General features: G+C 40.0%; 1 protein-coding gene across 1 annotated transcript in view; it reads left to right on the forward strand.

Annotated features, from left to right (window-relative positions):
* slc49a4 (solute carrier family 49 member 4) overlaps window positions 1–22,707 on the forward strand; it is a 78,069-nt gene that overhangs the window by 27,089 nt on the left and 28,273 nt on the right. The window contains exons 6-8 of the mRNA XM_085135994.1: window positions 5,967–6,034; window positions 14,688–14,815; window positions 16,620–16,802. Coding sequence (XP_084992120.1) covers window positions 5,967–6,034; window positions 14,688–14,815; window positions 16,620–16,802 — 379 coding nt within the window. The remainder of the gene's footprint in view (window positions 1–5,966; window positions 6,035–14,687; window positions 14,816–16,619; window positions 16,803–22,707) is intronic.

The raw sequence follows: 22,707 nt of genomic DNA on the forward strand, positions 1-22,707 counted from the left end.
CTTTGGGTGTGGAGACATTGAAGTCAAGTTGAACTAAGGAAAAGCAAATACTGCATTTTATTTTGTTTTAGCTTAAGATGCACCCACAGATCCCAATCGCAGCTCTAGCTTATCTTGTTTTTCTGTCTGTTGTAAACTTTGTTGACTGTCACATCCAGAGACGGTGCAGACAGACTCTGTGCTGGGAGTAAAATAGGCATTAAAAAAATGCAAGCTCTCATCTAATTAGATCTTTTTCTTCTTTCCCCAAGCACCAATGCATTTGCACTGGAATTTTTGTTTCAGTGCAAACTAGGGATGCACCGATACCGATACTGGTATCGGGTATCGGTGCCGATACTGTAATATGTGTGTGTACTCATACTCGTAAAAGTTAACCGATACCATGAACCGATACTAACTTATTTCATTAATCAGAGGGTGGCTTGTCATTTCTGTTGTAGTTTTTTAGATTGGCCACTAGGGGGACATCCCGCGCTAAACAGGCACAGGGTTAGGCGAGTGAGACTGGCGGCTCCAGATAAAAAAGAGAAACTGGAGGCTGCTGTAGCTAGGCTAAACAAAATGTCAGCAGTGTGGAACAGCCAACTTTAACTCAGGTTTTGGAAAAGCGATGAAAAATGTCAAGAGAAAATCCACGGGCAGTTAAAATAACAGAGGCTCTGACTCATTTTATCGCTCTGGATGACCAGCCAATGCCAGTCGTGGAAAACATAATATTGCACCGTCTTCTCAGCATACTCGAGCTGCGATATGAAATATAATAAATAAACAGAAGCTCGGGACAGTGCCATTAGTTCAGTGATATTTTGTTAAATTGCAATGTGGAGACTCTGCAATAATTTAACAGAAGTGCTTTTTTTTCACTTGAATTTTTTTTGTGGTCATTTTTATTAAGATTTTATTTTTTATCGGCAGAGAATAAAATAAAACCTGTCTTCCAATTCATTGCATTTGTGTGTGTGTGGTAGAAGTATCGGTTTTTGTACTCTGTATCGGCAAGTACTCGGATCCAAGTATTGGTATCGGTTTGAAAAAATTGGTATCGTTGCATCCCTAGTGCAAACTTTTCCCTTTGCGTTTGCCTTCAGCTCTTACTGCCATTTTAAAATGAACAAAGCATTAATAGCAAAAGAGAAATTCCCAACTTCCTGTTAATTTCTTCTTGCTTTGCAATGATTTGCTCACAAACACATGTTTACACCTTTGCTTTACTGTGGAATCATTTTCTGAATCCACGTCTGGTTGAAATTGGATGTAATGGCTCATCAAACAAATGTTAATATTAGACAAAGATGACCAGATGAGATGCAAAATGCATCATTCAGTTGATGATTTAATTTGAGTGAACAAAGGTTATTACAAAAACCGATGTGGAAGTAATTGCCTCCTAAACCTAGTAACTGGTTGTGCCAGCCTTGGCTGCAGAATGCTGTTCTGCAGCCACCCAGCATTGGGGTGGCTGTAGCTCAGGTGGTAGAGCTGAGGTAGAGCAGGTCATCTACTAATCGGAGGGTTGGTGGTTCGATCCCTGGCTTCCCCAGTCTGCATGCCAAATATCCTTGGGCAAGATACTAACCCCAAATTGCTCTCCGATGCGTCCATCGGAGTATGAATGTGTGTGAATGTTACTTAGAAAGCACTTAGAAAAATGTGCTTGTGCGAATGGGTGTGAATGGGTGAATGTACAAGTTGTGTAAAGCGCTTTGAGTGCTCAGAAGAGTAGAAAAGCGCTATATAAGAACCAGTCCATTTACCATTTACCATTCAGTCATTTGCATTGCTGTGGAGGAAATTTTGCTCAGTCTTCTTTGCAGAATTCTTTTTATTCATCCACGCTGGAGGGGTTTCCAGCATAATATTTGTTTTTTGTTTTTTTTAGCTGTTTATTTGGATCATGGCTTGATGTGTTGCTTTTTAAATTTCTATCGTTTGGCCTACTTCACTTTGTCAGTTTGACAGATTCTATTTGATGGATGTCTTGATTCAGCAGGTCTGATATTAATCATGCCTGGGTGAATGCTGGTGAAATTTATTCAGTTAAGTCAGATGATTTATCATAGGTTTGGACATTAAAAAATTATTTTTGTCTAAAATAAAAATGTATTTGATCTTTAACGTGTGACAAATATGCGAAAAAGAAATCAGGAAGGGGGCAAATCCTTTTTTCACTGCACCGTATATCAAATTCTATTTTCGCTTCTTTTTCTTTTCTAGTGCACACATTTGGTAACTCGGTTCTGCTGCTGATTCATGCAGTCATTTATCCTTGGTGTGTTTCAAGACCTAACCTCATCTCTCCTCCTCCTTCCTCTCTCTGTCAGCATTTTTCTCACACATGCTTCTTCGGGGTCCTTTTCTGGAATAAAGATGCTTCTGTCATCTGTTTCCACAGCTAGCCACCGAGCCTGAGTGAGAGGTGACCATGAGTGCCGTGAGGCAGTAAGAGCAATCAGTTGTCACTGGATTAGACAAATGTTGATGTCTCCTTTTTTTTCTTTTTTTTCTCCCCCAGAGTCGATTGGAAATACAAACATGTCCTTGTCCCACAGCAGTGTCTGAAAAACTAATAAAGAAATAAAACATGAAGGCGAACAAAACATGCTCTGCAAGTGACAAAGACCGTTACAGCACCTAGCCAGCTCTCTGGTCTCAGTCGTCATGCTGTTTTTTTTTTTTTTTGTTTTTTTTATGACTTCATGAAATACGACCTTGAAGTGATGTTTAACGACTTACAAGGATTGATTGAGTAAATGACTGGAAGAGGGGCTGAGGCACACGGGGATCTGTTGGCAGGGATATGACACAGCATGTGGTGATTTGACTGGAGCCCGACTAGGAAACTCACGTTTTCATGTTTGTTTGGTTTATACGCGAGTCTTAAAAATATGCGTGAAATTACTGAAGCTCTTAGAACATAGTGTGCACATACAATCACCCAAGCCCCAGGAGGGAAGAAAATGACAAACTCCACCGAGGCCTCGTATCTTCCAGCGAGCAAATACAAGTCAGCAAGTCATGACTCAATATATTTCCATACTGACACGGTGCGTGCTGTGTGGCCACCCAGAAAAGAGATTGAGACAACAAAATTTGTGTTTTATTTTTTGTAAAAAACTCATGTCAGTGGTTGAATTGCCATTCTTTTCAATTTTCTACCTGCAAATGGGCGCTCTCTTCAAATGCAATGATGCTGCAGTTTCTGTGCCTCTCCACTGTGATTGTTTGCAGTAGGAAGTGGGAGTTGGGGTGAAACTAGGACAAGAGCCATCGAAACGCAAAAGGATGAGAAAAGTAAAAATGGTCACCTATTCTATTATAACAAGGGTAGGGATGGGTATCGTTTGGGTTTTATCCGATACCGGTGCCAAACCGGTACTTTTGAAACGGTGCCGGTGCTTAAACGGTGCTGAAAGAATGGAGAACACAAAATTGGTCCAAAAACCTCTCATGTTCAGCTGTTTTTGGGTTTTTTTTGTAAAAAGATAACAATGTTAGCCTTTTCTGCAGCTATAGGGCATATATGGCATCACTCTTGGCTGGAAGCAGTGCTTAATCAATGGAAAAACCACAAACTTTGTCCAAAAACCTCTCATGTTTAACTGTTTTCCACTTTTTCTTTGGTCATTTTAGCCTTTTTGGCCAGGGTGAAGGGAGTATCTGCCATCAAACAAGAAGACAGCCGCATGTAGCTACGATGGTGTTTGCTAGTTCACCTTACATGCATTAATGTAATAACGTGGTTAAACTACTCAACGTAAATTACACACAAACAACATTAAGCTACCGATGTTGCTAACTCCGGGTCGATAACAGGCACCACACCCGCAGTAGATGTGCTCGGTGTGAGGTCTCGCAGCAAGCTATCAAATACGGCGCATTTCTCGGCTTTAAAAAAACGCTATGCGTCGCCAGGTGTTTCATCAGATTTGAGGTGTTACCTCCTTTGACAGTATCACAGTATCACCTTAAAGCACTTGTTGCAGCTGCTGAGTTTGCATATTTTGCTGTGAAGTACAGCCAGACTTTTGACCGCTTCGCCTTGGGCATTTTTAATCTGTAGCTCTGCTCTAAAAGAGCGTATGTACCTGGACCCGCCTACTATCCTCGGAAACTAAAATGATTGGCTGGAATCTAAAGTGTATCATTCCATACCAGTTGGTGGCGGTAATGCACCTTTCAGTTGTTTGCCAACCGCCAATACAAATGTAAGGAAGAAGAAAGTGTATCGCAGCTCAGGAAAAAAAAAGCACCGAAATGTTCGCTGCTTTTCGGTCTGGTTACTACTGTTTATGTCAGAACCGGTGCCATGATACCGGTACCCATTTCTAAACAAGGGTGTGTATTTCTGGAATTTGGATACTAGATGCACAGGGGAAGCGCCAAATGTCCGATGCTAAGGATGCCATTTGAGCTCTAGAGGGGAAATGTGCTAAACCTGCAGATACAAGTATCATCACAATCCATAGGTCTCGGGAAATGGGTGCTTTAGTGCTTCAGCTCATCAGTTTTTAATGGAGAGAATGCAGATTGTGTCCTGCTTCTTTTAGTAAGATTAGTTTACTTTTTTTAATACCAATACACAACCACTGGGAGTTTTGAAGCACTTCTTAACTTCACAACATATGTTCTGCCTTCACATAAAACACTTCTCAGCATTAAACACTGCTTTGTGGATTCGTAGGATTACACGAAGAGATTCAGCATTAGCACAACATGCCACTTCTTCTCAGAGGATCAGGTTTATGACATTGGCTCAAAATGGCTTATAACATGCGATTAAGAGAGAAAACGGAAACAAACACATTAACACGATATGGCTTTCTCCATCCTAACTGCAGCCGTCGCCAGCTTATTGACACAGTCACAAAATAGCAGACATGATTAAGCTTCAGGCTTGGCCTTTTAAAGGATCCAAGCACTGAGAACGCTGCAGTTAATTAACTCTCCACCCACACATGAAACATAGTAATTTGTATCTTTTGAATTGAAATGGCTTGGCATGCAATTTGTGTTTAGCTCCCCGAACTGGCGCACAAACCGATGTGACATACACCATAGAAAATCCTAGCATCAGTGCTGCGTGGCCTACATGGAAGATAAACAGCAATTATAGGTGCTACAGGGTTGTGGGTGTTTTTGATTCATAATATATATTTTTAGATCTTTGTTATTTACTTGGGGAGTGCAGTTCACCTCTCTGTGCTGCTTCAGGCTATGCAAACATGAGAGGAGTGCCTTTGCACTGAGCTTCACTGCTTCACAGAAGGCTGGCCCACACACAACTCTGATCAAATGTAATGGCATTTTGGCATGCATCACTTGTGAGCTAGAATCCGTCTACATTTAATAACTTTGATAGTCCACTTTTCTTCATCGTGAACTTTCTTGACAGATTGGTGCAGAGTGTGATTAAGCAGAAAGCATCAGATCCTGCTTTAGATTCAGCTTCCTCGCTGAGTGGTCTACCATCTGAATTTGACTTAATGAAAGTTATTGTCCGTAGAAGACTTATGAGAACCAAACACATTTGTTGGCACTTTGACTTTTCCTGTGAGTGTGTGTGAGAGAGAAAGGGAGGTGTGCTGTATTTTACCTGTTATTGATTCTGTGGCAGTCCCTTGGTCAAAGCGTCCTTTCTTCTGACTTTAAGTGTGTGTGTGCTTGTGTGTGTGTTTTGACTTTCATCCTGGTAAATAAAAGGACAGCAAGCTTTGCACACATACACACATGCAACATTGCCAACCCTGGCAATTTACCGGACACGGTGATTGGCAGGCCTTCACAGTCTTCAGGCACTTAGAGCCTGCTCTCTGTCTAACTCTGTCCTCACAGTCATGGACTGCATGTTGAACAGGCTATATGCTTTTCTGTTTCTGTTCTTTTCTCTTGGCTTTTCTCTCCCAAACCACCACCTCATTTTCTTTTGTTTTCTTTCTTTCTCTCTCTTTCTTTTTTAAACACAGGTGGATGCAGGCTGGATTGGTTTCTGGTCGACCATTGGTGGATGTGTGTTCGGAGTGGCAATGGCCCGGTGAGTTATACCATCCTTTTTGTGTGTGTCTGTGCCACTCTGACTACTGAATGTGGATTGAAAGTGAAGCTGTACTTTAACACTGCATTATGCATTATGAGTGCAAAAGACCTGCCATGAAGTGTTGGTTTAAATGTGCTGTGCATGTGTGTATGCATGCAAGGATGAAAGAATGATGGTGGATGCTTCACTCCATCACTTAAGTGCTGAAAAACAGTTGAGAGCAGTGCAACTTTGACTATTTGTTTTTGTTATTGTCAAGCCCATCATGAGAGCGACAGTTGGCTTTCATTGCAAATGACTCATAACCATTGACTGATCACTGCGTAAGACTTCACACATGTCCCTGCTGCACCTGCTAATAAACCTCTCAAATAACCAAACTACATGGACCAAGCAACAATCTCACCCATGTTGTGTCACTTTTGCGTTGTGTAATAACTTAATTAACTTAAAGTGCGAGTCCGCTGATTCCAGAGCTGAACTAGTTTTAGCGTTTCTGATTTTAAATGGCGTTCAGTCTGTTTATCAAACTAAAACTCAATAGAATCAGTGAGGCGTCAAATTAGAAAATAAACATTTACTGTGACCCCTCATTTTACATTTGCACGCCTTCTTCACAGCTGAATCTGACACGTTCATATATCTGAATACAGAGTTGCATATAGATGGATGGATGGAGACACTCAGTCATTCCTAATCTGGGCGTCAGGTCCACCAAAGCAGAATAAGTTGTGGCATCAGGAGATGATCGGTGAATTTAAAAAAAACCCACACACATTTCTGTCTTGCAGATTTCATTCCTTAAACATAAAATTGAACATAAAGCTATACACACCTCACAGATTCATGGAATTTATGATGATTTGATCTCAAGAGAAAAGACAATGTTGTGTTTGCCGAAAGCCAAAGAGTAGGGAACGATTTCTATGGTGATGAAGGTTAAGCAGATACACTGAACCCCACTTGAACATTATTTGCATATTTAAAAGAAAAGGTAAAATGGAGTGCACGTGTATTTTTATTTATTTGTTTAATGTAGTTCAATACTAGCTGGAGAGTTGGCAAATGGAATAACATAATGCAAAAAGACTTTGTGAACAAAGTGTTTCTTTATTCAGGAAGCAATGAAATAATCAAGTGTTCTTCGTGAGAACCTTGGTTGCACCTGTTCTATATAAAAGGCATATTTAAAAAGTGTTGCCTGTGAATGTTTTTCATTGTGTTAATCACTCTGTTCACTTATATGTTGATGTGTACACCTGCCACTTGCAGGGCTGTATTGTTTCTAACAATGTTAATAATTAATAAATATCATAAAGAACAGTGAAGGTTGATTTGAGGTAAAAATAGAGCTGCTCTTGCTCCTCTCTCGTCTGCTCTCTTTTAATATACGATCTGAGTGCAGCGATGCTGCAATAGAGCGAGGGAAATTGATGCTAATGCAGCTACCACTTCACCTCCAGTGATGGATCGGGAGCCACGCTATGAAGACAAAGTGTGGACTCTGCAAAAGGAAGGGGCTCATTCGTGTCTGATAGATGTATGTTTGTTGTAGGCTGAGGTGCAATCAGCACTACCAAGCAGATCCAGTGTTTTCTTTAAGTTGTAATCAGGGAAATGAGCCTATAACTCGCGCTGTTAATCAATGAAGCTGTTTTGCTGCATTAGGTGAAAGTATATGTAAACAGAACTGTTGAATTATTGGTGTTGATTGCAATAGTCTTAGAGTCAGTGGATGCATAATTAGTCTTTCTTTGATGCAACAGTTGATGGGTAAATGAAATTCCTCCAACCGCTCCGGTGTCATTTGGGTTGGGGCTTGATCGTGTGAAAGTGACTGAATATAACTTAAGTTCATCCACTTAACGACGGTCTTGTGGTTGGTTGTGGTGAACAGAGATGGGCAGTAACGCGTTACTGTAATCTGATTACTTTTTTCAAGTAACGAGTAAAGTAAGGGATTACTATTGCTAAAACGGTAATTAGATTACTGTTACTTTCCCGTAGGAACGCTGCGTTACTGCGTTACTAAAACCGTGATTTTTTTTTTTTTTTTTTTTTTTTTTGCGAGAATGTCTCATGACAGTGACGTAAGCGAGTGCGACGTTCGTGACAACAGCTGTGTGCAGATCAACAATGGATCATATATCGAGTGCAGAGAGAGTATGAGCGTGCAGCGTTTAAAGCGTGGAAGTACTGACCTTACTTTGAGTTTGATTCCATAAAAAGTGACAAAAACATTAGTGTCCGTTGTGCGTGGGAAGAAAACTTCTTTTTACAGCGAAAAAAACCCCTAAACAAGCACCGAGTAGCTACGACGTAATGGGAAACTCACAGAGAAACTCGCGGATTCTTCCACTGACCGGTGCGGCACACCTGCACCAGGGTAAACCTCCGCCTACTCCACTCCTGCTTTACAGGTGAAAATAGAGCAACAGGACCGTTAGTCTTTGACTTTATTTATTTTCTGCTGTGTTTTACTTGCATCTATTTGAAAGACTGAGTGTAAACACACAAAATATTTTATTTTATTTGCTGGAATGTGCAGAAAATAGGTTTAAATGTTAAACTAATTTCTTCCAGTCAGAGAATGTTGCAGATAATTAAATTTTTGCTTGATGCATAAAGTTAAAAGATTAAAACTAATAAAACAAGTTTTAAAAAGAGACTTTTCCATTTGATTACATTTTGTATGATGGATTATGTAGAAAAAGTAGAATTGTGCTGAAAGATCTATCACTTTATCACCTATTCAGGTTGTAAATCGTGTTTTTAAACAGTAACTAAGTAATTAATTACTTTTGAAAATAAGTAATCAGTAAAGTAACGGGATTACTTTTTTGGGGAAGTAATCAGTAATTAGTTACTGATTACTTTTTCAAGTAACTTGACCAACACTGGTGGTAAACACTGGATATCCGTTCATCCATCCATGTTAAAGTTTGTTCATCTGTAGTTGGTAATGATGAATCTACCTGTTGAACTGCTGCTGTAAATCCAGAAAAATTCCCATTGCTTGTTCCCTCAGTTAGTTTAAGCAGTACATCATATAATGTGCAGTGTATTGTTTGTATATATTTATTGCCTAGTTTTCCATGGCCACTCTAGAAATGTGAAACCAGACTGTGGAGAGTGATCATGAAAAGCTTTTATGCGGGTGTGCTTTTATACATTTACAAATCAAACACTTATACGCTAACAGGGGATCTTACCAAGGAGTGAGCCACACTAGACTTAAAAAAAAGTTTACTTTAATTACATGTATACAGCACTTGATTTGGCTTGCATCACTTTTCCTATTAATGACAGTACGGACCATAAGAATTTTGAAAACAGAAGAAACGCAGCAATTCTTTTGTAGCTTTCTTTTGTCTGTGCTGAAGTGAGATAAGTGGAAAGATAATTTTGTAGTCGCTGACAGATTATTAGACAAGGTCTCAATTTTTATTAGAAAGGTCTGAAACAATCAAGCCTGGAGAATGAGCGGAGTCTTTTGGTGAGCTCGGCCTTCCTCTGGCACCTGTCTATATTATATCAATGAAAACTGCTAAGCTACTGTACTTTTTATCTGAATGGAAAGATGATATGAATATTTGTCTGCAGCACATAAATGATCCTGGTTGGAGGACAGCTTTAGAACTGGGAAGATAATAGGACCTGTACAAATGTGCAGTTGCCCTTGTTTGATGTAGGAAGTAAAAGCAGGAGACGATTGTTTAACTTGGGTGTCCTAAAGTTTCATTTCTACAACGAAGAAACTTCATCTAACAAAAAACAGCACAGCAGTGCCCTTCAGTGCTGCGGAAAGCCAGAAAATATGTTAGATCTCGCTTTGTTTACCAAATATGAGAAGGGAAAGCAGGTCCTTTTTTAAAAATGTTATGACTTCCTGTGTTACCAGTAAAATAATGCCCCATTCTTTTGACTTAAAGCGAGTCAGACGAACGATATTGCACCTTCAGGCTTTGATGATGATGCCAAGAATGGTATGCATGCTGCTATGTTTATTAAGAGGAATTATTGATGAATCATCCTCATGCGTGAATGATGCATTATAGCCATAATTCTACATGTGCGCCATAATGATGAAGAAAAGTGTATTCTTTTTAAACTCCCCTGCAGTGTGCACCATGGTGTTGCATGACAGGAAGCTGGTATTCTCATGAAGTACTTCCAGTCAACAGGCTCACAGGATTTTAGCTCCTAGATACCATCTAGGAGCTAAAATCCATTCTTTGATTGGAAAAATGTTTCTCCAGAAGAAGAAATTACTTTTAAATGTATTAAATTCTTTTCCCATTTCCCCAAAACTCTCTATTCCCCCTTTCTGTTACTTTTTTTCATCAACTTGCTGTATCACAGCATCATTAGATAAATTCCCAGGAAAGATTGTGCTAATGAACTGAACAGAACAATCTCTGTCCCTTGTCTCACCCGCTAGCAGCCCTTAAGTTGTAGCTTATTATACGCCACTAGCCGTCCCTCTCCCTTTACTCAGCACTGTGCGTGCCAGTCGCGAGCACATTTTGCCACAGGGAGCAGGAAATGTTCTTCTTTAAATGCTGTTTTGCTGCAGGTGTTGCAGTTTCACATTTAAAGCGCTACTGCTGCTTAGCTAAAGTTATTTGGGTGTCAGCACAAGCCTTTTGCCAATAAATAAATAAATATCATACACAGGCTCCCTGTGTCTTGGCTCAGTGGATGTTTAAATGGCAGGGATCTCGATCCAGCAGGTGTGGCCCCCGTCATGAAAACATTTGACAAACAATCTGGCATATGTGTAATTGTCTGGCCCAGACGGATGCCGATTGGACGACAGCGGCACGACACTGCACACTATTTTTATTTATTTATTTTCCTCCAGATTGAGGAGAGTGGAAAGAATAACTAACAAGCTTCACTCATTATCTCCCCATTACAAGCTCTGGGGGAAAAAGGGGGGGTGAGGGGTGAATACGAAGGAGGTGGCAGAAAACAGAACCAGGTTATTCTCCTTCACATCACGGAGGCCGGAGCTGGAAAATACTCCAATAGAGCAAACGCAAATGAGTATCAGCTGCGGCCTAATTTGTTTTTCCTTCAAACGAGAACATTCTGTGATTGCGTGTTGGTCATCGTATTATATCGTTCTTTTCTTTTTCTTTTTTCTTTTTCAGGATGTCTGCTCCTCACTAAAAACGTAGACGGGCCTAAATTATACTAATGATGATATTTCATCATTCCCTGCAGGCACCGGGGAGCAGAAAATGGAATCTGATTCTACACGACTTAAATGATGCTATCTTTATGGCCAATAAATCCTGTTAGGGGAGTGTAAAAGATAGGCTTTTAATTCTAACTTTACCTCATGAGATGGCATGACCCTCTTTACTCTGCGAGTGGTGGAACAGTTATATCTTAATCTTATTTAACAAATCCAATGGAAGTGGCTCTTTCATGCGTCATATGTGACAACCTCGTTCCCATGAATGTGACGTATAGTTCCACTTATACAAGACGTTGTAGTGATTTTTTTTTTTTTTTGTTAATTTTAATTGAATTTAATTTTTTTAAATGCAGTTGTGTATTTTTGGTTTTTAACAGCACGCTAAAATATTAGCAAAATGTTCAACTCAAAATATCTTTCAAGTTCTTTTGACTTCAAGAACGCAGTGTAATGTTTACTATTTATAATTGATTTTTGCATAATAATAAGTTCTGTGACAAAGATGAATAAATTACTGTATGTAGGTTTTAAACACAATTTTATCTGCTTGTAATTTTTGAAGAGTAAAGGAAGGAACAGCTCAGTGTTACTGGTCTTACTTCTAAACGAGGACCTCCTTATCTGTCATACTCATGGTGGCACGATCTGATATCCTCGTGTTGGTGTTGTTCCCAGATCATCATACTAAAGGTTGTTCCAGGATCAACATTGCAAGTGACCAATCAGAATGTTGTGATGTCATACTTTTGCGACTTCGGGAAAAAACCGCCGTAAAACAAAAAACTGTACTTAAGCTGCGAGAAACCGCCTTTGTCCGCCGATCAACGGACCCTAACCCTTTAATAAACGCTAAGCAGAATTGATATTGTCCTTGCAACATTGGAATTTCATAAATGCACGAATGGGTTGGTGCACAAAAGAATAACGTCACAACAATGTGATTGGTCACTTGCAATGTTGAACCTGGAACAACATTTTCATGATGATCTGGGGACAACACCAACACGACGATATCAGATCATCCCTCATGGTGTGTGATGGATGCTCGTGTTAAATATGGCCAAAGTTTGATTTTTATTTTTTAATAATTTTATTTTCAGTTCCAACAACATGTTAATAGAAAAACATACAGTACTTTTGCTGTTCAATATTTACAATATCCCAAAAAATAACAGAAAGAGAGCAGCAAACTAACGATAACAAAAAAAACCCCACAAATCTAAAAATGAAATGTATAAGGCAGCGGTCTCCAACCTTTTTTGCGCCACGGACCGGTTTATGCCCGACAATATTTTCACGGACCGGCCTTTAAGGTGTTGCAGATAAATACAACAAAATAAAACTAGTACCGGTACCAAAAAAAAGAAGATTTATTCATAACACACGTGAAAAAACCCAGGAAAACCAAGTTAACGATAAAAACGATAACAAAATAACGCTGAAAACCGATAAAAACCCTGAAAACCATACATTTCACACCTGAGCCGGTACCAAACAACTCATGGACCGGTACCGGTCCGAGGCCCGGGGGTTGGGGATCGCTGGTATAAGGGACTCAGTGTACAGTTAACTATGATAGTGATATAGAGATCTGGTCATTTTAAATGTTTCCATGTACATTAGTGGCTGCCATGCCTTAAGAAATTTGGTGGTTGAACCTGATAGTATATATTTCATCATTTCATCAAGCCACTGTTCATGTGTGGGAGGAGCTTCCTGCTTCCTTAAGTATAAGGCGCCTTGCAGTGAGTGAAGCAAAGGCAATAAAATTCGAATAGTATATGTGAGAGATTGACGTTTCGAGGTGTCTCTCCAAAGTTAGCTGTTAGAGCAGAAAGATCAAATTTAACGTTATTTATCTCTGAAAAGTTTCGAATGAATGAATGAATCCCTGTGTGCTAAACTGTCAGACTGCTCTAAATAATAAATCATGCAATGCTACAGTAGTGGAGTCCAAAAAATGCAAATTTGATCGACTTTTAAAAAGAAAAACATGGTTTATGATGGGGTATTTTTTATTACTGGTGGCTAACTGTGCACCTCAGTTAGCAACATTTAAACTGACATTCATGAGTCCAAATTTAAAACGTGTCACATGCACCATATTGTGCCAGTGAGTAACCAAGCTCTTTATCTAGTGGAGTGGGGATCCAGAGGTGTAGTATAGGAAATAAGCTACTTATGGCATTTTTGTCTACAGGATCAGATTGGATGTTGTACAGGGGAACACTCTGTGATCCCTTCTGCAAAGAGATGAGCTCTTGGCTGGTTGCAGACTAAGGATTTCGTCCCCTATCTGGTAGCAGGAGTGGTTGAAGGGTTGTGGATGTGAGCCAGTCAGTGGCAGATGGGTGATGGAGATTTCAGGGGTGTAGCTGTGGGTAGAGAATTGAGATCCTCGTGTAGCACCAAGCGCTTGGCCCTCTTGTCTAGCCTGCCGTTGCTTTCAGCTCATTCTTGTAAGCAGAAATATGAACCATTTAGTTGGATTTCTTCTTCTGAAAAGGCCAACAGAAGGAACCAGGTCGTGCATCTTAGCCTCACACAGTGATTTAAAAGACCAAAGGTAAAAAGTGTTGCTGATTTTCTGTGAATATGGAGATGATATGTAGAGACGATGAGTGACGGCTCATAAAATCCAAAGAGACCATAATTTCATCTAAAAATGCCACCCCGGAACATTCTGAGTAGAGAGCGTCTCATTATCCTTCCAAAGGATGCTTTCCCGCGTCCCCTGGCCCTCGGCAGACTGACAGAACTTCAAAACCTAGTTGAACTAATCAACCATTTTCCAACATGGGTTTTTTATTCTTGTGTTAAGTTCATTGTCAATTTCCGCCCTCCTTCTCTCTCAGCATCTTGTCTGTGAGCAACAAAACAAAAGTAATTAGTGTCTGTCATCGCTAAAGGCTTCTGTAGCTTCATCTAATCTTTCCCATGCATACATATGCATACCCAGAGGAGAAGAGAGGAACCTAATGAACTATGTGGGTTTAGAGAGGGCTACAAAGAGAAACCGCAGAGCTCGAGAGTTTGGGAATGGCCCGATGGCTTGTCTTCCACAATATAATACAATGTGCATCTCAAGTCGGCCTGCTTAGCTGGTGAGACAAATTGAATCTACTCTTGCAGTAGTGTCTCCTTGTGTAGTGACAAGTGCAACTGATGCACTCGGAAACAAGTGGGAGAAGGAAATGATCTAGCTCTTCTGTGAAACAATGCATGCCTCCAGTAATAGATTATGACACAAGTCGCGGAAGAAACAGACATTGAAAAATTGCATAGATGCTCGTTGTGTTTATGAAGGATGCTTCTTGTTTCTCAAGCAGCTGTCGGTACTCCCTTCAGTAGTCTTGAGTGTTTTTTGTCCTTGACATGTTTTGCTCATTGCTTTTATGTATTTATAGTCCGCCTTTCTCTCCTTTTCCCGATGCATGCGCTCAGATTTGCAGACTCTATCCGCGGGATGCTGAAGCTGATCCTGGTGCTGATGCTGGCAGGAGCCTCGCTGGCCTCTACGTGGTTCACACTCACCTGTCTGAGCAGCTATACCCACCTCCCCTCCACTTCAGGTGAGTCCACAGCTGCATAAAATCTGTGTGTGGATGGAAACGTCTTCAGTACATGCAGGTCACAATAACAGGTCTCACAGGCTGTACTGTATATCTGCTACATATTCATCAAAACAGTTCATTCATTGATATCAGTGTTTGGGCTGCCTTTTCCAAAGCCAAATCAAAAGGCAGAGCAGCATGTCACCCGAAGCCACTAATTTTAGTCATCATCATCCATCATCATTCTCCAAGCCCTGGAACTGCCACTTAGCCCAGACACTGGCAGTCTGCAGCTGCCAGGCTCCATCCACCTGGCATCTCATAGAAGAGGGTGGTATGACACTGCAACAAAATCCGCCAAAACCAGTTATTATCCTAGTGTGGGACGGTCACTAGCATTTAAACACCGATAAGCGTAATCTTTGGTTTCTGGGAACAAGCGAACAGGTTTTGGAGGGAAATGAAACCCTCTATCTGATATATTACCCATGCAACACAAGTCTGTGGGCCAGAAACCCCGAATTCTAGTATAGTCCCTCAGGAAAATATGCTGTGTTCTTGGGTAGTTGTGATCAATCATGTCTCTCTCCTTCAAGGGATCTTCTTAAACCTGTTAGGAGCTAGTGGCATATAGGCTAATCTTATAACGCGAGGCGCGTGTGCAGCGGCTGCAGCATTTGATTTGAGCTCTTTGGTAGCACTGAATGAAAAGAATCAGCAGGGACAGCTGCCTTTGATGGCTGCGCCGTGGCGGTTAGATTCCCAGTCACAGGCAGGCAAGTGGGCACGCTGGGCCCTCAGAGGCACTGTGATTAAAGGGACGTGCAGGCTAATGGGGAGCTCGTTTGGACCAATCTGCTGCGATAAGGGAGATTGAGGGTGCCGTGATGCTCCAGAGGTGACTGCTTAATCTCGCCGCACATCCGCTCTAATACGTGTTTTACTTTAGGGCCAGCTGAGGTCTGCAGCTGGGACGAGAGTACGCAAGTGCCTAACTTACTGAAACATTTCTGATTGGTCTGCAAAGAACAAACACAAACAAACCTGAATTATATTTTCTTTTCCCCACATAAATCAGCAGGTGTGTCCAGTGCACACGGTTCTCATCATGCACAAAGAGCAAATGAGACGAGCTGTTTATTATATGGACATCTGTGCATTTTGGAAGTAGGAAAAGGAATTTTATTTTTAATGTACTGTTGAATCTGTGAAGAGTTGCATTTTGATTCAGAGTGGGAAGTTTTTTGTTACATTTATGGAAATGCAAACCAAGCGCATTAAAAACTCCACCCAGGCTTTAGTTTCAAGTACATGTACATATTATATTTGCACCCTCCACTGAGCACCTGCTACCTTTAAAGTGGGAATAGAATAACAACACAGTAAGGCAGAAAAACACATTTCAAATTGCAGAACTGCCACATTCAGCTAATCAGTGTGACACTTCAGACCAGGCATAAGTGATGGTGGGCTTGGGGTAGATGTGACTTGTTGTTTGGGTTACAAACTGGCCATTTTCTGTCAATACACCTCCAGTATATTGCTTTTGTTTGTGCTAAATTGCCACCTGAAGGGCTGGCAAATGAAATGTTGTTTTTAGGATGAGGGTTCGTCATAAATCTCAGTGCTGCTGAAAGCAAATGGTCGAGTACGAAGCTGTGGAAGGTGGAATAAATCACTCCCGCTGTTCCGTAAAGTTGACCAGTTTGGCATCTTTTTTTTCTTTTTTCTTTTAAATTGCTCATTTGAGGTTTGAAACCCTCTTTCATCAAAGCTTCCAATTAAACTGTAGCTTATTCTGCCCCACTCTCTGTTTTCACAGCAATCCTGTACACTTCCTGCATCCTGGTCGGCATTTTTATTAACAGCAGCGTTCCGATATTCTTCGAGCTGTTCATTGAGACGGTGTACCCGGTCCCTGAAGGCATCACCTGTGGAGTCGTCACTTTCCTGGGTAACCTCGTCACGGGCCTGCTCCTCTTCTTCCTCACCTTTTACTGTAAAGGTATGCTCAAAACATGAATGTTCATTTAATGCGCTCATTTTCACCCCTATTCTGCCCTCGTTTAGTGTCATGGGGTAAGAACAACACCAGTTAAAGCACTAATTCGTGTACTTTACGAGGCTCTACGAGCAAAAGTGTAATATTCAATTCAACTTTATTTATATAGCGCCAAATCACAACAAAAGTCGCCTCAAGGCGCTTCATAGATACAGAGAAAAACCCAACAATCATATGACCCCCTATGAGCAGCACTTTGGCAACAGTGGGAAGGAAAAACTCCCTTTTAACAGGAAGAAACCTCCGGCAGAACCAGGCTCAGGGAGGGGCGGCCATCTGCTGCGACCGGTTGGGGTGAGAGAAGGAAGACAGGATAAAAGACATGCTGTGGAAGAGAGACAGAGGTTAATAACAGATATGATTCAATGCAGAGAGGTCTGTTAACACATAGTGAGTGAGAAAGGTGACTGGAAAGGAAAAACTCAATGCATCATGGGAATCCCCCGGCAGCCTACGTCTATTGCAGCATAACTAAGGGAGGATTCAGGGTCACCTGGTCCAGCCCTAACTATATGCTTTAGCAAAAAGGAAAGTTTGAAGCCTAATCTTAAAAGTAGAGATAGTGTCTGTCTCCTGAATCCAAACTGGAAGCTGGTTCCACAGAAGAGGGGCCTGAAAACTGAAGGCTCTCCCTCCCATTCTACTTTTAAATACTCTAGGAACAACAAGTAGGCCTGCAGAGCGAGAGTGAAGTGCTCTAATAGGGTGATATGGTACTACAAGGTCATTAAGATAAGATGGGGCCTGATTATTTAAGACCTTGTATGTGAGGAGCAGGATTTTGAATTCTGGATTTAACAGGAAGCCAAAACAGGAGAAATCTGCTCTCTCTTTCTAGTCCCTGTCAGGACTCTTGCTGCAGCATTTTGGATTAGCTGATTAGCTGTTTTTTGGACATATAGTAGTCATAACAAACAGTTCTCATCTCTGAGAAAACAATACTATCTGTGTTACTGCTCAACAATCCCCTCATGCTTACTTTGAAAGTCCAGTCATCGCTACACAGCTACCCCTGCCTCCGTCTTGTCGACTGGGTGAGCATGTTGTTGTTGTTGTGGCAGTCCTTGACATCAGCTGCCTCTTTACTAAGTTGTTCTGACAGAATGACTTCAACTCCACCATCTTGGACTGCATGTGGCAACACTAGCCTTTGTTCTGTTCTGGAGCTCCACTGTGATCTCGAGGGTCGGCCTTAGGAGGTGGTAAACACTGGTTTCTGAGGAGAACAAGTACTTCTGCCATCAGCTGCAGGCCAATGCCAAGGAGTCGGAGTTCATTCAGCAGCCCGGATGCTCACTGGAGAGGCATCTGATTACACTGATTGCCTATTTGCTTATAATATATATACGTTACAAAATGATTACGATATTTGCTCGAGACAACTTTATGAACTCCTTAAACTTATTAGGAAATCACAAAGTGTGTGTGCGTGTGCCCCAGTGTGCATGCACATGCTCTTGCCCAGCATGAATAGCATGAAAATCTGATAATTATATCTTCATTAGTGTAGCGGCTTTCAAATGGTGGGTCATGAAGCCTCTGCAGGTGGGGTGCAGACAACCAGGTGAGAAAATGTGAAGCGAAATTAGTTTGCATTTTATTTTTATTTATAATATGTGGGGGGTATAAAAACAAAGAAGCGCTGCTGCTGTTGCACCGACCTTTATTCTATTTTGATTCAATTAAGATGAAGTTGAATCCTTTTTCTTTTATCATTATTATTATTATTATTATTATTATTATTATTATCATCATCAATATTATTATTATTATTATTATCATTATTATCGTTATTATTATCATTATTATCGTTATTATTATCATTATTATTATTATTATCATTATTATTATTATTATCATTATTATTATTATTATTATTATCATTATCATTATTATTATTATTATTGTCATTATCATTATTATCATTATTATTATTATTATTATTATCATTATTGTCATTATCATTATTATTATTATCATTGTCATTATCATCATTATTATTATTATTATCATTATTATTATCATTATCATTATTATTATTATTATCATTATCATTATTATTATTATTATTATTGTCATTATCATTATTATCATTATCATTATTGTCATTATCATCATTATTATTATTATTATCATTATTATTATCATTATTGTCATTATCATTATTATTATCATTATTGTCATTATCATCATTATTATTATTATTATCATTATTATTATCATTATTATTATTATTATCATTATCATTATTATTATTATTATTGTCATTATCATTATTATCATTATCATTATTGTCATTATCATCATTATTATTATATTATTATCATTATTATTATCATTATTGTCATTATCATTATTATTATTATCATTATTGTCATTATCATCATTATTGTCATTATCATCATTATTGTCATTATCATCATTATTATTATTATTATCATTATTGTCATTATTATTGTCATTATCATTATTATTATCATTATTATTATTGTCATTATCATTATTATCATTATCATTATTGTCATTATCATTATTATTATTATTATTATCATTATTATTATCATTATTGTCATTATCATCATTATTATTATTATTATCATTATCATTGTCATTATTGTCATTGTCATTATTATTATTAGTGATTTTTTATGGAAAAACTCTGTAGAGAACCTTTTCAGCTTTTGAAGATGGGCACGGCAGAAAGTGTGAAAACTACTGCATTGGTGTACCATCACTGAGAGCAGTTGTAATTTCTCAGAATTAGATGGCAAGTTGGCTTTTGTTTTTGCCTGCTTTGCCCAGTTTCTACTGTAGCCGAACATTAGCTCTGGAGACAGTAGGGCTGCTCAATTAATCGACTTTTAATCTCGATTACGATCTGGGCTTTCAACGATCATTAAAAATGACTGAGCCGATTATTAGCCCCTCCCTCATGCTTTACTCTCGCGCTGCTCCGTGTGGCAAATCGAGCGCACCTCTCTGCATTTTGAACACGTGTCACAACAATTAAGAGCAGCGGTCTCCAACCTTTTTTGCACCACGGACCGGTTTATGCCCGACAATATTTTCATGGACCGGCCTTTAAGGTGTCGCGGATAAATACAACAAAATAAAACTAGTACCGGTACCGAAAAAAATAATTTATTCATAACACACGTGAAAAGACCAAGGAAAACCGAGTAAACGATAACAAAATAACGCTGAAAACCGATAAAAACCCTGAAAACTATACATTTCACACCTGAGACTCAACTCTCGCGGCCCGGTACCAAACGACTCACGGACCGGTACCGGTCCGAGGCCCGGGGGTTGAGGACCGCTGATTAAGAGGACCAGAGGGAAGCTCGGAAAGCTAAGCAGAAGTTATTTGGAGAGGAGAGTGACTGCTGTTGGTTGAAAAGAGAGGTAAAAAAACTTCAGTGGTGTGGAAACATTTTGGGTTCGCGGAGTCAGACGTGGATCAAGTAGACACAGTGTGTAAACTTTGCTACGGTGTCGTAGCTGCACCACAGAGCAACACTGCAAAGTTCACTAAACATAGATGTTTACATTTTTCATTTATTTTTTATATTGCAAACATTTGCACTGTCATCAGTATTTGCACTATTTTATATTATTTTTTGACAATCTTTAAAGTCATTATTCAACACATTGTTATTGTTAAATAAATATCGTCAAATAATCGAGATCTCAATTTCAGTGAAAATAACCGTGATTATCATTTTTGCCATAATCGAGCAGCCCTAGGAGACGGCGTCATTTTTGACAGCGAGGGGCGAAGAACGCTTTTCTGTTCCTGTAAAGGTTTCTCGCACTTCCCAAAATCTGGAGTTTGCATTGTTTACTAAAATCCGTTATAGCCCTATAGACACAGCAGATAAAAGAGGGGGGGTTTAGAACAAAGAGAGAAACTTCCTGCTGAAATTTAGCCAAAGCCTCATCTTTTTGTTGCAGCGTGACAGTTTGATATGATAACCTGCTTCTCTTCTACCTTCGTGGTTTTCACAGGAGGAAGTGAAAGTAAAACAAACCCAAAAGTGTGTCTGTGTGTGCATGTGTGCGCACACATGCATGCATAGGTGCGTGTATTTACAACCACGTGAATGTGTGTTGGTGTGTACACGGGACCATGTTTTTCCCTGTGATCTTTGCCCACCTGCCTTCAGTTTCTCTGCAAGTTTTGTTGTTCAAAGCTCCAATTATCTGCTATTACACATCCATCACAGACAGGCACTTCTGTCACCCTGTTTGTTTGAATGAATACAATATTTTCAGACGCCTATAAATATTTATGGGCTTCTTTTTCAAAGTCCTTCTGATTGCTTCAAGGCTACTGACAGCGGCTGCCTGAAAACTGCATCTCAATCCTGCCTTCTGGGTTGTTTTGCCAGTGCAGAGGGAATATGAATGTTTGACCAGAGGCCCTCGGGATCCACTAACAAGTACAACAACCAGATCATGAAACCTGCTTGCCTTGCTGGGAGGGAGGAAAAAAGGCTGTAACGTGATACAGATGGCATTATGGGACAATTTTAAGACTTCAGCTAACGGTTTTCATCCCGGGTTAATCTGTAGGTCGTATTTGAAAATGGTGAAATGTTGCTGGTTTTTTTTTTTTTTTACTTGCGTGTCAGTAATTTGTTGTGGATTCTTGCTGTGCGGCTGTCATTTTAGGATATTCTTGTTATTTTTTGAGCTGAGATGGCCTCCAGCAATTTGAAATGTGTAACTGAAGCACTGCAGTGCACTTTCACTGACGTGCAAGTTCCTAGTCCATGTTTGAGCACCTCCTGTCTTCTGAGAAATGATTTTGTCAGTTTTAGTTCACAGAACTAAACGTACCTGCTGCTGTCACAACTTTCTTACCCAGATAGATGGTAGAAAAACTCTGAGCTCAGATTGTTTTACTTCCAAGATTACAGCAGCAAAGTAGACTTTTGGGACTTCAGTCATCTGATGGAGCGGCCGTTTAAGATGGTTGGGTTTTAAATAAAATTTTACAATTCCAATTTATTTGCTATTAGAAGCAGGTTTTCAGTTGCACCAGTAATGCCGGGCTCACACTGTGCGATTTTGTCAGTCGCGCGATTCAGCTCCTGCTCAAACTGCACGATTGACTCGCAGGGGTCAGAAGTTCATAGGTCACGATGCAGGTCTCACACTATACGGCCCGATGCTCTGATGCGACCCGAGTGCTCACACTGTGCGTCCATAAAATGAAGGTTATAACAGAAATTCTGTCGCTCGCTCTCCCTCTCGGTCTTTCACTCACACAGACTCACACCACCACCATCAACTTTGCTAAATTGATAATGAAAAACATGATCAGGCAGCTGTGATTGAGCAGCAATGTCCATCCAACTATTTTCACGGTTGTTGTGGTCGTGATAATTTTGTGAGGCCACATCGAAAAGGCTCGGATGAGCTTTCCAAAGTTCTACAAGTGCCTCCATCGCTTGTGTCCAGATCACACGCTGCACTGCCGTGCTCAGTGTTGCCAACTCCTCAGTAAGGAAAATCGCTATTGTCCTAAAAGTTGCTAGAAGTCGCTAAATGACGTCAACACCTAATTTGCATAATTGGTCATGCTAATGTAATTGTAACCTATGTTGTTGGAGAGAGAAATAACATCGTTGAAGAGAAATAAAGTGAGTAAAAAACGTCCTAAATGCATTTAGAGTTTATTTAGAACTACAAATTAAATTTATTTTAGCAATTATTGTTTTTTAATGTCACAATTCCAACCCTGCTCCTTTACCCGGGCTTGGACTGGCAAAAGTGACCTGAAATAGGCACTCTAGTGGAGTTACTTTGTGTGTGTGTGTTTATAAGTAGTTTTAAACCTGAT

This window comes from Neolamprologus multifasciatus, chromosome 16, assembly GCF_963576455.1.
Source record: "Neolamprologus multifasciatus chromosome 16, fNeoMul1.2, whole genome shotgun sequence".
Lineage (NCBI taxonomy): Eukaryota > Metazoa > Chordata > Actinopteri > Cichliformes > Cichlidae > Neolamprologus > Neolamprologus multifasciatus.